General features: G+C 43.8%; 1 protein-coding gene across 1 annotated transcript in view; it reads left to right on the top strand.

Moving 5' to 3' along the window:
• GARS1 (glycyl-tRNA synthetase 1) overlaps nucleotides 1-13,760 on the top strand; it is a 127,883-nt gene that overhangs the window by 41,461 nt on the left and 72,662 nt on the right. Inside the window, exons 4-8 of the mRNA XM_082259058.1 lie at nucleotides 78-219; nucleotides 2,601-2,689; nucleotides 2,976-3,052; nucleotides 8,393-8,538; nucleotides 10,710-10,859. Coding sequence (XP_082115184.1) covers nucleotides 78-219; nucleotides 2,601-2,689; nucleotides 2,976-3,052; nucleotides 8,393-8,538; nucleotides 10,710-10,859 — 604 coding nt within the window. The remainder of the gene's footprint in view (nucleotides 1-77; nucleotides 220-2,600; nucleotides 2,690-2,975; nucleotides 3,053-8,392; nucleotides 8,539-10,709; nucleotides 10,860-13,760) is intronic.

The raw sequence follows: 13,760 nt of genomic DNA, 5'->3' as shown, positions 1-13,760 counted from the left end.
AAAAATAAGAATTTTTACTTTATCACTTTAGGTGTAATGTAAATTTCTTGCTGGTTTACCGTGGTTGTCTATTTCAGGGGTCAGTGGATTGTATGACTTCGGGCCTGTCGGATGTGCGCTGAAAAATAACATCATCCAGACGTGGAGACAGCACTTCATACAGGAGGAGCAGATCCTGGAAATAGACTGCACCATGCTGACCCCAGAGCCTGTTCTCAAGTAATTGTCTCTTCTCCTACCTGTATTGTCAAAGGCTAATTAAGCGTTTAGGGTGGGCACTGAAGAGCTGCCATCTGCCAGCTTCTTATAATAATCTGTGATCCTTCCCGGTCCTCATTTCTCCAGTTCTAAATGGAATCCTGATGAATGGCAAATGCAGCATTGCTTGACAGGATGTAGCAAGCTAGAATTTCTGGCAGAAGGTTCTTTCAGCATGTTCCTATTGGCCAGTAATTGTAATGGGCAGCCTTACTGGCCAATAGGATTGTATGAAAGACAAAGGGGGTGGGTAGGTTTTAAGTATACCAGGAAGTGCTGAAATTAGCATGTTAAAATTCCTTTAAAATTGTGGCAGACATAGAGAAAAATCAAAAACAAAACATAAAAAGAACATTGCAGTGTGTTACAAGAGTGAGAATCCGTAAAATTAGACAGGATCTGATACATATAATGTCTCGAACAGTCTTGCGAGAATGAACAAAGGAGAGAGATCTGCATAAACAATGTATAAATATAACATTTTAGAAATAGTCTGGGGTTAATCGCCCAGTGACCAGAACAATGAGTAAGCGGTGCCCCTAGACCAGGATTGTCAAATTAGCACTGACGGATCAATTCCGTATGTAGCTATTCGGCATATAGTCGATATCATCACTTCGTACCACCGGTGAGACTGTTTGTCAAAGTTTACATCAGGGTAAATTGTATCTGAGTGAAGTGCTGGGGGACCTGAAATTAACTACTCCCCTCACCCCCGGGCAACCTCAATGGGATCTATAGGGCTAACACTTTTTAACCACTTAAGCCCCGGAAAAGATTTTACCCCCTTCCTGACCAGGGCCTATTTTGCGATTCGGCATTGCGTGACTTTAACGGACAATTGCGCGGTCGTGCGACGCTGTACCTAAACGAATTTGACGTCCTTTTTTTCCCACAAATAGAGCTTTCTTTTGGTGGTATTTGATCACCTGTGCGTTTTTTTTTTTATTTGATCATGCGCTATAAACAAAAAAAGAGCGTCAATTTTGCAAAAATAACAATATTTTTCACATTTTTTTATACGAAATTCCCCCCCAAAAAAATTTAAAAATCAAATTTTTTTAACATTTTAGGCCAATTTGTTTTATGCTACATATTTTTGGTAAAAAAAAATCGCAAAAAGCGTATTTTGATTGGTTTGCGCGAAAGTTATTGTGATTACTAAGGGAAAGATTTTTGTCTTTTTTTTTTTTTTAACGCGTAATGGCGACGATCTGCGATTTTTTTTATTTTTTATTTTGCGGTACTGCGACATTGTGGTGGACAGATCGGACCCTTGACTGACATTTTTGACACTTTTGGGGGTACCAGTGACATTACTACAGTAATTAGTGCTATACATATGCACTGTTACTGTAAAATGACACTGGCAGTGAAGGGGTTAACTTTTTTTGAGAGGGAGGGGTAACGTGTTTCCCTAGGGGCGTGATTCTAACTGTGATTGGCTATGGCTTGAGGTGTATGAACAGTGATCAACGGTCCTACATAGTAGAACCGTATGATCACCATTCATACACAGGGGAGAATGACAGGCGGCTTGTTTACATTAGCCGCCTACCTTTCTCCCGCTCTAACGGACGATCGCGAGTGACACCCGCGGGGGGTCCGTGACCGAGCGGGAGCGCGCATCCGGCGGTGCGCACTCGCTCTCCAGAGCCTCACAGGCTAGTGACGTACCCCTACGTCACTTTGCCTGTGAGGGGCTGACCGCCGCAGTATATGTACTTGCGGAGGTCGGCAAGTGGTTAAGCAGTTACAGCAAGTTTTTTTTTTTTTTTCTTTTTTGGATAGAAGTTTTACATAAATTAAGGATGACCATTGAAGGCACCCCTGTCAGTGGTAAATGGATTGTCTTACTCCTCTAACTGCCACTTTTGCTGGACAGCTTGGTCTGTAAAGCAAGTTGAAAAATAACAGAATGGCTTTTTTTTTTTTTTTTTTTTGAGTGTACATGCAATCCGGACTGCAGATAATACTGGGGTGCCATGAATTGGCTCTGCAGCTTACGCATGTATTTGCAAATGTGTGCAAACTAAACCCCTGTTTTTAACGTGAATTGTTAGAGAGGTGAATTCGGTTGGTTGCAGACTGGCTGGCGAGTTCAGTTGGGAATTTCTTTGGTTTTGTTTGACATATGTTGCCCTTCCATATGCTCCTTGCTGTGAAGGCCAGTTATAGGTAGGGGTAGTAGTCAGTTGTTTTGTAGTACATAACTGTCTGTGAAATTCATTGAATTGCAGAAATGATAGAACGATCTAGATGTTCATATTTTCATATACAAGGTGGTTTCGTTACATTACTGCTTTTTGGTTACACATGGCACCCTCCTATTTATATTTTAGGACGTCTGGGCACGTTGACAAGTTTGCCGATTTTATGGTGAAAGATGTCAAGAACGGTGAATGTTTCCGGGCCGACCATCTTCTAAAAGGTGACGCATTTAAAGCCAGCATTTTCAGGAACACTCTACACCCTCCCTCATTGCCCCCTCTGCTCATTGTGCATTTCTTTCACCTATCTTACTCTCCTGTCTTCTCCGATCATTGCCTGTACCTTCTTCTGTCCTCCCCCCCCCCCCCCCCCCGTCCCTTCAACCCCCTTTTTCTTCATATTGATTATTTCCTGCAGATAATTGTTCTATGTGATTGCAATGCTGATGATACTACACACAAGACTGTAGTAGTTTTCTGTCATTCTAAAGGTTATTTATTTGGCAGCTCATCTCCAGAAACTCATGTCTGACAAAAAGTGCACCGCAGAAAAGAAAGCAGAAATGGAGAGTGTGTTAACGCAGGTGAGCAGTGTTGTCTGGTAAAGTTCTCTTGACACATCTAATGGGTGGCTCAGCCTTTCGTGATTTTGGACCAGTTCACACTAGGAATTTACATGCAGTTCTGTGCAGTGCGAAATCAGCCTCTTCATCTTGAATAGGCTGAAATCGCACCACAACAAAAGTAGTGAATGCACTTCTTTTGGTAACATACTGCAACCAGTAACATACTGCAGCAGGTGGTGCTGTTACTTGCCGAGAGAAAGGCGGAAGTGCTGTCACTGAGACAGCGTGGTGTGGAGTGAGAGCTGCTCAGTGAGGGCTGTTGCTGACCGGTACCCCCCCATGAGACTGAGAGGCGGCGGCTGGTGACCCGGGGGGCCAAGAAGCCAATCGCGAGAGGCAGCAGCGGTGGGTGACCAGGAGCGGCAGCAGGCGACTTGGGGATCAAGTGCGGCGGGAGTGACAGCGGGACCGGGAGACCAAGAGGTGACAGGCTGACCGGGGGAGCAGGTAAGTGAAATTGCTGAGTGAGGGAGTGTGGGATTGTGACAGGCAGCGGGAGCAGAGAAGCAGGCTGACTGAGGAAGAAGGAATCCACTGACAAGTCCTGCAAGTGTCAGTGTTAAGCCTCGTACACACGTACCGATCGTCGGCCGAACAATCGGCCGTCTTTTGTCCAGGGCTGTCATGTCTGTTGAAAACTGCAAAAGACTGCACACGAATTTTGTCAGCCAACAACAGCCGACTGCAGAAGTGATATCATGTGCTTGTTTACTTTCCTTGTCGTTTTTTTTCTTTTCTGAGCATGCCCAGTCTTACAAATCTGCTGTCTGTCGGCCGAAATCTGTACTGACTGGCGAACAATCGGCCGTTCTGGTGTTGGCCAACAAAAATTTTAATGCCTGCACGACAGATTCTGTTCGGCCGAAAATGCGCTGTCGGAAGCATCATACTAACAAGCCTACGATCGGTCGTCGGCCGAATATTTACGGCCGACAATCGGTACGTGTGTACGGGGCTTTCGTTTACAGGGACGACTGAGCAGGAGCACAGAGAGACAAACTAGAAAAAAAGACTGAGACTGTGACTGTGTGTAGTAGGGATGCTGGCTGAGGAGGGTGTGGTGCGAGTACCTGAGTGGTGAGACTGTGTAGTGTTGAATACTGCTGAGTAACTGTGTGTGCTGAGAAATTATCTTCAGGAAGCTAGTAAACAGCTAATCGGACAGAATTAAATTCCCAATCCCTATTAAATTTGTGAATATGATGCCTGGGCGGTGTGGAGTTGCAACTTGGTGTACATCTTGTGGCATGTATGCGCTCCTCGTTCATTTGATCGAGGGCAAATACAGCTGCGCAAAATGTAAGCACCTTGCTTCCCTGGAAGCTCAGGTCCTCAATCTAGGGAAGCAACTGACAACACTGAGAAGACTCTCCATACATAAGGAGAGATGGAAACGTAACTGGCAGGGGCCAGCACAGAGGTGGGTGGAGATACAAGGGTGCAGGCCCCAGAGCAGAGTAATTGGGTGACAGGAAGGGTAGAGGGGAAAGATGTAGAATTAGCCAGCCTGAAGCAAGGTTCAGCGGGCATTATTGGGGGCATTGGCGGTAGGGTGACCAGAGATCCAAAACCCAAGGTAGGTAGGCTGATAAATCGAAAGTGCAGCCACATAACATCTAACGAGGATATAGTATACAACTGGACAAAATTGCAAGGTTTGTATGCCAAAGCTAGAAGTCTGGCCAACAAAATGGGAGAACTGGAGCTGCTAATGTATGAGGAGGATTGTGATTTTGTGGGAATTTCAGAGACTTGGTTTGACAGCTTTCATGATTTCCTGGCAACCATTCAGGGGTATTCCCTTTATTGCAGAGATAGAAAGGGTAAAAAAGGGGGGAGGGGTATGCCTGTATATCAAGAACAATGTGCAAATAAATATGAGGGACAATATTGCGAATGGAGCTAGGAAGGAGGTAGTATCCCTATGGGTAAAGCTTCATAGGAAAGGTACTATAGGGAAAGTAATATTGGGTATATGCTATAGGCCCCCCAACCAGATGGAGGAGGGGAAGGCGGACCTCCCATCACAGCTTGGAATGGCATCAAGGATGGGAAATGTCATAATGGGGGATTTTAATAATCTAGATATAGTCTGGGCAGAAGGGAACCGCGCATTCATCTAAGGCTTGTATTTCCTAAATGTTTTGCAGTACAATTTCATAGGTCAGAGGGTGAATGCACCGACAAACAGTGCGTTACTAGACCTACTGATTACTAACCATACAGACCTGATCACGGATGTAGAAATGGGGGACAACTTAGGAAACAGTGACCATGGTTCCATTCGTTTTAGTATAAATCATAGAAATGGGAAACACAAGCGTTATACAAGAACACTGAATTTCAAAAGAGCCAACTTCCCTAACCTGCGCTCTTTTAGATGATATAAAATGGGATAAAATCCTAGAAAGAGAGAACACCGAGGAAAAATGGGAGTGCTTAAGGAACATCCTAAATAAAGGTATTAGCCAGTGCATTCCAACGGGAATACGTTTTAAAAGAGCTAAAATAAACCCTTGGTGGCTAAACTCCAACTTAAAAATGCATAAAAAAAACTAGAGAAAAGGCCTTCAAAAAATACAAGGCTGAGGGGTCATTGGCAGCATTCCAACATTACAAAGAATGCAATAGGAAATGTGAAAGCACAATCAAGGTGGCTAAAATAGAACACGAAAGGCACATAGTGGAAGAGAGTAAAAAAAGAAACAAGAAATTCTTTAGGAATATAAATCGTACGAAAGTGAGGCCAGAACACATTGCCCCATAAAGGACGATGAAGGGAATCTGGCTACAAAGCACAGGGAGAAGGCACTAAATAAATTCTTCTCCTCGGTCTTCACAAAAGAATTGGGGGGATACAGTAACCTAGACTGTAATGTTAAAGTTAAAAACGTGTCACAGGAAGCACCCCTCATGGTTAACAGAAGACAGACTCCGAACTAGACTTGGAAAACTTAACATAAATAAGTCACTGGGACCAGATGGCTTACACCCGAGGGTCCTTAAAGAACTCAGCCAGGTGTTAGCCAGGCCATTGTTCCTAATTTTTTATGGATAGTCTACTGAGTGGAATAGTACCAGTTGATTGGAAAAAAGCCAACATGGTACCAATATTTAAAAAAGGGCCGAGATATGTCCCTGGGAACTACAGGCCGGTTAGCCTAACCTAGTCTGTAAGATAATGGAGGGGATGATCAGGACTATAGACAAGACTTTAGTAATGAAAACGGTATCATTAGAAGTAATCAGGATGGATTACTTTTTAAAAAGCGCTCTTGCCAGACCAATCTATTAACCTTCTATGAAGAAGTGAGCTGCCATCTAGATAAAGGAAGGCCTGTGGATGTGGTGTATCTGGATTTTTCAAAGGCATTTGATATAGTTCCCCACAAACGCTTACTGTACAAACGAAGGTACATAGGTATAGACCATAAAGTGAGTACCTGGATTAAAAGCTGGCTTTAAAGCGTCCAAAGGGTGTTGATAAATGGGGAGTACTCGGAATGGTCTGGTGTGGAAAGTGGGGTCCCCCAAGGATCTGTCCTGGGACCTATCCTATTTAATTTATTCATAAAAGACCTAGAGGATGGGATAAACAGCTCAATTTCTGTATTTACGGATGATGCCAAATTAAGCAGGGCAATAACTTCTACACAGGATATGGAAACCTTACAAGAAGACCTGAACAAAATAATGGGGTGGACATCTACATGGCAAATGAGGTTTAATGTTGCAAAATGTAGGGTAATGGATTTGGGTGCCAGAAATACGAATGCAAGTTACTCACTAGGGGGAGAGCCTTTAGGGGAATATAAGATGGAAAAAGACCTGGGTGTGCTAGTAGACAAGCTCAGCAATTGCATGCAATGTCAAGCTGCTACAAGCAAAGGCAACAGAATACTGGCATGTAGGGATTCACTCCAGAGATAAAACGATAATTCTCTCGGAGTATGCTGTCCAGTTCTGGGCACCGGTCCTCAGGAAGGATGTGCTGGAACTGGAGAGAGTCCAGAGAAGGGCAACAAAGCTAATAAAGGGACTGGAGGATCTCAGCTATGAGGAAAGACTACAAGCACTGAAATTATTCTCTCTGGAGAAGAGACGCTTGAGGGGGGATATGATATCAATGTACAAATACTGTACTGGTGACCCTAGCGTAGGGAACAAACTATTCAGCGAAAGGGAATATAAAGGACTCGCGGCCATTCGCTAAAATTAGAAGAAAAACGGTTTAACCTTAAATTGCGTAAAGGATTCTATACCGTCAGAGCGGTAAGGATGTGGAATTCTCTTCCACAAGCAGTGATGTCAGCGGGGAGCATCGATAGTTTCAAAAAACTATTAGATGGGCACCATAAAGACCACAAAATACAAGGGTATACAATGTACTATTGACATAAATACTTATACACACACTCATGGGTTGAACTGGATGGACTGGTGTCTTTTTTTTCAACCTCACTAACTATGTAACCGGATTGCATTGTATTTTTGTGCTCTAATATCTTATTGCTTTCACCTGGCCATTATTCTATATGGTAACTCATCCCCAAATAATTGTCATGTGCTAGCAAGGAGTGGGTCTTTACAACGATACTAAGGAAACGTATGAAAGCATTATTTATATAAAAATATATATAGCTTTATTTGTTAACACAAAAAAATGTAAATTGTATCACAATTTAAAAGATTGCAGTCAATTACATCAAGGGACGCTGTACCCAAATACAATTGATGTCCTTTTTTTCCCCACAAATAGAGCTTTCTTTTAGGTGGTATTTCATCACCTGTGCGATTTTTAGATTTTGCGCTGTAAACAAAAAGTGACAATTTTGAAAAAAAAGCCATATTTTTTTTACTTTCTGCTATAAAATATTCCCAATAAAAATGTTTTAAAAATCTAATTTCTTTATCAATTTAGGCCAATTTGTATTCTGCTACATATTTTTGGTAAAAAAAAAAAAAAATCCCAAAAAGCATATTTTAATTGGTTTGTGCAAAAGTTATAGCGTTTACAAACTAGGATAGATTTTTGCAATTTTTTTGGTTTTTATTAGTAATGGCGGCAATCAGCGTTTTTTAGAGGGACTTCGACATTGCAGCGGACAGATTGGGCAAAATCTGTGTATTGATAAGTTTGTCCCCTCTCCAGTGCTCAAATTCCCCAAAATTTGGTATTGTGTGCGTAGCACTAGGTCTTACTCCTCTGTTTGTATGATCATGTATGTATTTTTTGCTCCTACTCAATAATTGAATGCAGAGTTTGATTTTGTTTTCCCTTGAATTTTCTTTAAATAGATGGACAATTACGGACAGCAAGAACTGGCAGACCTCTTTGTCAAATACAACGTAAAGTCCCCCATTACCTTAAATGACCTCACCCCTCCAGTGTCTTTCAATCTGATGTTCCAGACGTCCATCGGACCCGGGGGCAACATGACAGGGTGTGTAATCTACTCTTTACTAACCATTTATTACTTTTAGGCCTGTTTCACACAGGCTTCAGCTTGTATAAGAGCAGTGTGAACCGTGAGCTTTTATGGAACGTTCAGCAAAAAACTGCTTTTGAAACGATCGCACGATAATCTGATTGTTGGTACTCGGCTTTCCTCCAAAATTTTTTGAAGGGACAAACACAAATTTTTCTCATACAGTACCAGATCGTGTGATTTCCGTTTAGTTAGTACAGTTTTTGTCCAAAAATTCAATGCAAATACATTACATCACTTCCGAATTTTTAATCTGTCGTACTATAATTTTGGTACTTTATTAACCTATTTGTTTTCGATAAGAGACTAGCATCCAAAAAAAAAAAAAAAACGGACAATCATTCATCTGATAATCTCATCGTGTGTACTAGGTTTAAGCCTTGAAAGCACCCTTCAGCTTCTGTTTTGAAATGTTATAGATGGATCCTAATAGGAGTGCTGATTGTCAATTTAAACAAGCTGCTAGCTGTTTTTGGCAGGCTTTCAACAATCTTCAAGTTGTGCTGAAGCCTGCTAGCAGCTGGCTTAAAGTGCCAGTCAGCACTCCCATTAGGATCTATGTATAACATTTACAAACAGGAATTGAAGGGCACTTTAAAAGCCTCAACAAAGATTGCTGAAAGCTCTGCAAATGCTTTGTAAATTCTTTCTTGTTCACACTGCTCTTATACAAGCTGAAGCATGAATGAAACAGGTCTTACCAATTAGAGCCCAAATTGTTGTGTACACTTGACCCTCACACCTATATGTGCTTGTTGGACATCCCATTAATTAATTCCATTAATTAATGGGCATTAATATGAAATTGCGCTGGGCTCTGTGCAGAATACTCAAATCCTCCTCTCCAAACTCCTCAAACCATTTCATAATGGAGGTGGCTTTGTGCACGGGGGCTCAGTTATGTTGTAACAGAAAAGGGCCTTCATCAAACTTCTACCAGAAGTGCATAATTGTTTGATATGTTTTTATATGCTGTATGTAACGGAACCGTGACCCACACGTAGACTTACGTCAGTATACGGCTTCCTTCAGTCTTGAACATAGATATCAAATATTCCAGCCGCCCCCATACAAAGCTAGCCGACAACTTAGCTTGTACTGTAACCTTCTCCTTTATTGAACAACGCACACAGTTTATATACAGCATGGACATTCCCCTCCTGATCAGATTACCACACACAGGTCAGGGGTTGCCTGATTACATTATCATATGCAGATGAAATTGTATACAGAAATATAATTAACCTGAACTAATTATCTAGCCATCTGGACAGAAACAATATGTGAATTAACAATGGGTCAGGCAGTCTTAACAGAATACACATCACACCTCAATACACAGACAATAGGAAAAGACCACCAGTGACAGACTGTCTCTGACATGGAAGTACAATACACATTATCATAAGTGTAAACACATAATCCATTTGAAGCAATCCAAACCATATTCTCAGTGTCCATTAAGTATCTGTCTTTCACACTGTAGTATTAACAGTAAAACATTTGAGCTCTGTCATCTGGGGGTCTGTCCACCTAATGTTGGCTATACACTGTGTTTAAAGGTTTGCATAGAAGTATAATGCTCTACAACAGTGTGTATAAATGTGGTTTTCCCACTACAGTCATACAGATGTACAAAATATATAGGAATGATTTGATCAAAAGCTAAAACTAGATTTCCTAGAGAATCTGGAAAAACTAGACCCATGCTCAACTAGCCTTTTACCACATAGATTGCAGAGGTCCGGTGCTCATGGCTGGAGTCTGTGCTTCCAAAACATCAGTCCATAGGAGATAATAGCAGGCAACCCGGTACATTCCAAATTCTTTATTGGGCTACATGTAAAAACTGCACAGTATAGCTTTACTGTGCTGTTTGTACATGGTGCCTAATAAAGAATTTTGAATGCACCGGGTTGCCTGCCATTATCTCGTATGGACTAATGTTCCTAGCGAATACCCTAGCAAATGCTGAGATAATGAAAAAATATGGAAATGGGACCCCAGTGGGAAATGAATTCACTCCCCAGCACTTTGAGAAAACGGAGCTGTTCCCTAAGTCATTGTCATTGGCCTGCCATATTTGAATGCAGCTTTCCTTTGACTGTCCATTTTCCCATATCTAGGTATCTCCGACCAGAAACTGCACAAGGAATCTTCCTCAACTTCAAACGGCTGTTGGAATTTAATCAGGGAAAATTGCCATTTGCGGCTGCTCAGATTGGGAACTCGTTTAGGAATGAGATTTCTCCCCGTTCAGGTCTCATCAGGGTTCGGTAAGTTAAGGTTTCTCTTAATATTTGACAGTAAAGACAGAAGATCTCTGAGGATTTATGCTGTGCCTGTGGAAGGCTGGACACTTAGAGGTTGATTTAATAAAACTGGAGAGTGCAAAATCTGGTGCTGCTCTGCATGGGAGCCAATCGGCTTCTAACTTCAACTTGTTCATTTAAGCTTTGACAAAAAACCTGGAAGTTGGTTTCTATGCAGCGCTGCATCAGAATTTGCATTCTCCAGTTTTAGTAAATCAACCCCTCAGCTTCTCAACCCCTTGGGGCTGGACACCAATACTCTAGGACTTTTGTTTGGTGTTTTATAGGCGATGGATGGTAAATGTTCAGCTTAAAGTGGAATTCCAGCCTAACACAAACTATTCTTCGAAATGTTCCCTCCCCCCTCCTGCTACCTATCCTGCCTGCCCTTTGTTAAAAAACATGTGCATACTTTCCTGTTTATTTATCTGCTCTGGTCCAGTCATGTGATCTCCCCTGTGTTACAGAGCAGCGGCTGCAGGGGAGAGGAGGGAGCACTTAATGGTTGGGAATTCTGGGAGCCATAATGTCACTCATAGGCTCCCATGTCCCAACGTTTGCTGCTTCCTCCTCCTCCTGTAGCTGCTGCTCACTGACACAAGGTAACTGGAGCTGCAGGATCACGTGACCGGACCAGACTAAAATAGGTACGTACAACCTTTTATTTATTTTTTATATACATGTTAGGTAGCAAGAGGTACATCTTTGCAACACATGCACATTTCCTCATGTTTTATCTCTTCATATATATCTGTTAATCTGACAGAAATCCAGTGAGCTCCTAACTTCCTGTCATGCGCTGACAACGCTGCTTTTGCTGCACTGAAATCCCAAGCAATGTTTCTCTTACGTCCTCCGACAGTCGCCGCCTCTTCATATTCGTCACATATGGGGTATTAGACTTTGCTCCGAAGGAGTAGCTAGGCAACAGAATATGTTAACAATAAAGCTTTAACATATCCCACCCTCAAGGGGTGGTCCCCTCAGTCAATACCCTCCTACTTCCTGCAACCATATCTCAGTTTTAATGTCTAGCTTGTCAGGAGTGGCTGGCTCTCTCTGTGCTGGGACTTTCTGTCCCAGACTCTTTCTTCTTTTTAATATTTTGTTTGAGTTTTCTCTCTATCTTTACTTAGCTGTTATTTTTGTCAGCATTAGTTAGTTCTTCGGACGAAGAGGATCATGCGGACTGGGTCTCGGGCTGATCCCCCTGGTCGCAGGTCGTGGGTCAGTGGCTTCCCAGTCTGCCATCGAGCGTTCAGCCAGGTAACGCTCCTGGCACAGTGAACGACCCATCCCTGTTCGGTGCAGGGATGATTGGTGAGGTGGCTACCTCACCGGACGCTGTGCGGTTTCTTAACCTCCATTGTGTGCGTCTTGAATTGCGACTCTCCCTGCCTCATGTGCAGCGGCTTGTTCGCCTGTGCGGGTTCCCCACGCCATGTGAGGTAAGTGTATTTATGTGGGGACCTGTCTGTCTGGGGGGGTCTCAGTCTGGGACTGTGTAACCTGCCTTTAATCACACTGCTTGTCTCCCTATCTCTCGGCTGCATGCTGTGGGCTGCAAGGGGGGGGGGGGAGCTGTATGACACTGTGTGTGTCAGGCTGGGCAGTGTGAGAAGCTGTGTGCTGTGGGGCATGTTTTTTCTTGGCATGTTTGGGCATATACAGCGATCGCTGCGGCGATCTAACATGTATCCTTATATTGGGATGTAATGTGTGTGTTTTTATGCACTGTGGGGCGGCGTTTTCGGCGCCAAACGACGCCATTTTACCGGCGCCCGCTCCGGCCGCATGGTTTACATGCACGGCGGCCATTTTCTTGTAGCCTCCATAGGCTTACATAGAGCGCCCTGGCAGCATCACTTCCTCTTTCCAGGAACACCGATCGAGGCAGCAGCGGGGTCTCCTCAGGTTTTATCCTTCTGTTCTTGCTATCCATTGCCTGTATTCAGTTTGTATATTCCCTGTGGGGGTCTCATTGTGCCTGAGTGTGGTGCGGTGGGCTGCGCTTGCCGCGCTTGCTAAAAGGGGGCAGTTAACCCTTGGTTGTCTGGCATTACAGGGGCAATGGATTCTCAGGAGGGCAAGTTTCCTACTGTATTGGTGGAAAGCCAGGGGACCGCTGTTTCCCCCCCAGGGGGGGATTTAGCCACTATTGTGGCTGGCCTTGCTGCCCAGGTGCAAATGCTGGTGGCTGCTCAATCTACTAAACGGCCCAGAGTTGCTCTGTCCTCTGATTCTGAGGGTGAAGGTGATGGGGCTGTTCTGGCAGGGACCTCCTTATCGGGGTCCCGCTCCTCTCTTGATCTAGTGGGGTCTGAGGTAGAGGCTGAAGTTGAGGGGGTTGATAATTCTCCCCCTGGCTCGCCTGAAGAGCTTGCAATCATGGATGAGTTGATTGCTTCCATTAAGCAGACGCTACGTTTGCAGGACGAAGTGTGTCCCCCCGCTGCCTTGGCGGCTTATGGGACGCAGAGGAAACGCAGGACGCCGCAGGTTTTTCCCTGCAATGCTGATTTTCAGCGCGCTGTTAAGGATCAAGCTGCGTTATCCTTTCTCGCCTGCCACTGATGAACGGTGGTGTGTGCCTCCGCCAGTGGATCATGCAATTGCGGTTTTGAACAAAGCCACTGCGATTCCTGCAGAGGGTTCCCCTGTTTTCCGTGATGCCACGGATAGGAGACTGGAGTCTCTTGCCCGTCATACTTATTCTGTTACGGGTTCTATGCTTAAGACTCTGTTTGCTTCTCTCATGGCGGCCCAGGCGATCGCAAGTTGGACGCAGATGCTTAGGCGCGTCCTAGTGGCCGATTCGGCCTCGGCGGCGACCCTGGGTATGGTGGATCAGATCCACCAGGGTGT

This window comes from Pelophylax lessonae, assembly GCF_965119305.1.
Source record: "Pelophylax lessonae genome assembly, chromosome: 5".
In the NCBI taxonomy this organism is placed as follows: Eukaryota; Metazoa; Chordata; class Amphibia; order Anura; family Ranidae; genus Pelophylax; species Pelophylax lessonae.
The sequence above is the reverse complement of the archived record's forward strand: the minus strand, read 5'-3'. Positions and strand labels throughout refer to the sequence as shown.